The following is a 2,434-nucleotide window of genomic DNA, read 5'->3' as shown; positions in this document are numbered from 1 at the left end:
TTGAATACTCCTTAGCACAAGAGCAGAGTCTCTGTGGGGGATAAGGACTCCTTGAAGACCACAGGGGTGGTAAGAGGGAAGACTGGGTTCCCATCATTTCCTGAACCGCTCATGTTACTGATGAAATATTGAGGTCTCTCCTCACTGAGAGCCAGAGCTTCTGGCGTTTCTTGGCTAGAGGACACAAAGGTGGTAACGGTGTGTGAGAGGTGAGGGGATAGAGGGGACCTGGAACAGCCTGTCCTTTTGCCTCAGCCTTCTGCTGCTCTTTAGCTATGGGGGACTCCAGGTAAAAAAGCAGGAGAAACCTCTGTCCCTGGCCCGAGGGAGGTGGGCAGCCGGTGGCACCTCAGCATAGAGGGATGGGAGTGCTTTGCTTCCACCATGTCCTGCTTCTGGCTCCCTGGTTAGCTCCAGCTCTGGATCCTGCCTTTCAAGCTGGTGGGTCTTCTGGAATCCCTGACCAGCTCTTTCCTAAAAGAATCCGGAGCAGGACACCCCAGTGTGTTTCTGGGAGACATGTATAGGCTGTCCTTGGAGATAGCTTTTCCTGATGTCTAACTTGGTCCTTTTTGACACCATCTGACCGTATTGCCTTTTGTGCTGGTATTTTGGGAAGGAGAGAGCCTTATGACTGGAACCCTCAGATGCCCCTGTTCCTGAAGGCCAAGGGCAGAATAGATGTTCCACTGAGTAGAGGAAGGCTCAGACACAGGTGGAAGAAAATGTAACAGAGGGGCTTGGTAAACTCCTACACAGGCTTTGGGTGGGTCACTTAGTTGGAAGTCAAGTTCACAGACACCTGCTTTCATGACTGACACGGACCTCTGGCTACCGGTGCAGCCATGGCAATCACTGTGCTCAGGGATCCAAAACAATCTAGAAGATGCTAAATAAATGTTCTTTCCCTAAGGCAGCAATCACTTCCATTCTACCTCGGCCTAATAACCCATGCTCTGATAGTGAGTGTGGACTCTGGAATAAGAGGCAATATATAGATTTATCTTTGCTTTAATTTCAGCACTTCCTTCCAAGAAGCCTTTTCTTTTGAAGTGTTGCATGATTTCTGTGAGAGTGGGGTTTAAATCCAGCCCCTGAAGGCTGGGAGGATGAGCAGCGAGTGAGTGAGCAGACGTCCTCCGAGTCCCTTCAGGGCAAGGGGCTCTGCCTCTTCACCAGGTGTTGCAGGGCCCTCCTGACGTCCTTGTTCCGAAGGGTGTAGATGATGGGGTTGAGCATGGGTGTGACGACCGTGTAGAAGAGACTGAGGACACGGTCTGTTGTAACAGAGGAGCCTGCCTGCGGCCGGATGTAGGTGATGCTGGCTGTTCCAAAGAAGAGAGAGACCACGAGCAGATGGGAGGAGCAGGTGGAGAAGACCTTGCGGCGGCTCTGGGTGGAGGCCATCGCTAGGATGGCTCCCAGGATGCGGATGTAAGAGGTGACAATCAGAGAGAAGGGGATCATAATGAAGACTACAGTGGCTGTCATCACAGAGATCTCGCTCCTGTGCTTCCCAGCACTTGCCAGCCTCAGTACTGGCAGGATGTCACAGAGAAAATGGGGGATGATTGGGTGGCTGGGAAAAGGTAGAGAGAAGATGAGGGAGGCATGGGTGGTGGCCGTGATGATGCCTGTGAGCCAGGAGGTGCCCACCATGGCCATGCAGGCCCGTGGGCTCAAGAGGGTGGAGTAGTGCAGGGGCTGGCAGATGGCAACATATCGGTCATAGGCCATGGCCGTGAGCAGGCAGCACTCGGAGATGCCCAGGACAATGAAGACGTACATCTGGGCTGCACAGCCCTGGAAAGAGATGGCCTGGGGATGTGGGGAGGCCAAATTGGCCAGGGTCCTGGGCACGATGTTGGTGGTGTAGAAGAGCTCCACCACTGAGAGTTGGCGCAGGAAGAAGTACATGGGGGAGTGCAGGGCAGGGCTGACTTGCGTGAGGAGGATGATCAGGGAGTTACCCAGCAAGGTGACCAGGTAGACCAGAAGCACCACCCAGAACAGGGGGCCCTGCAGGGTCTTGAGGTCAGAGAATCCCAGAAGGAGGAATTCAGGCAGTGTAGTATGGTTTTCCCCAGCCATCACTCCAGGCCAGAAGCTGAGGCACAGCCAAGAAGAGAAGTTATTTAGAAATAACAATCAACATTTCTGTAATTTGGTAAAGCACTTTTCACACAGTTCCTCTCAAAATCAAGTGAGAGAATTAATATCTTCTCTCTGAATGAGCCATGGGTCTCAGAGAGATTAAATAATGTGGCTGAGATAATATCTAGAAAGTAGCAGGCCTGGAACTTGAATCCAGGTCTCTTGACTGGATTCGATGCCTTTCTCACTATTTCCTGTGCTCTTGTCCTGTGCCTGGGGCCTGACTCCCATATGTAGAGACTCTAGCTCTGATCTTTGGATCTCTCTCCAGAGTGAGGGG

General features: G+C 52.3%; 1 protein-coding gene across 1 annotated transcript; it reads right to left on the bottom strand.

Moving 5' to 3' along the window:
- Nucleotides 1-961: 961 nt before the first annotated feature.
- Nucleotides 962-2,091, bottom strand: OR10P1 (olfactory receptor family 10 subfamily P member 1). Its single transcript, XM_005571117.4, has one exon. It carries the CDS (start codon nucleotides 2,089-2,091, stop codon nucleotides 1,150-1,152), a length of 942 nt encoding a protein of 313 aa, XP_005571174.3. The 3' UTR covers nucleotides 962-1,149.
- Between the last annotated feature and the right edge of the window lie 343 nt (nucleotides 2,092-2,434).

The sequence above is a fragment of the Macaca fascicularis genome, chromosome 11 (assembly GCF_037993035.2).
Source record: "Macaca fascicularis isolate 582-1 chromosome 11, T2T-MFA8v1.1".
NCBI classification, from domain to species: domain Eukaryota; kingdom Metazoa; phylum Chordata; class Mammalia; order Primates; family Cercopithecidae; genus Macaca; species Macaca fascicularis.
This window is presented reverse-complemented; position numbering and strand designations above follow the sequence as displayed.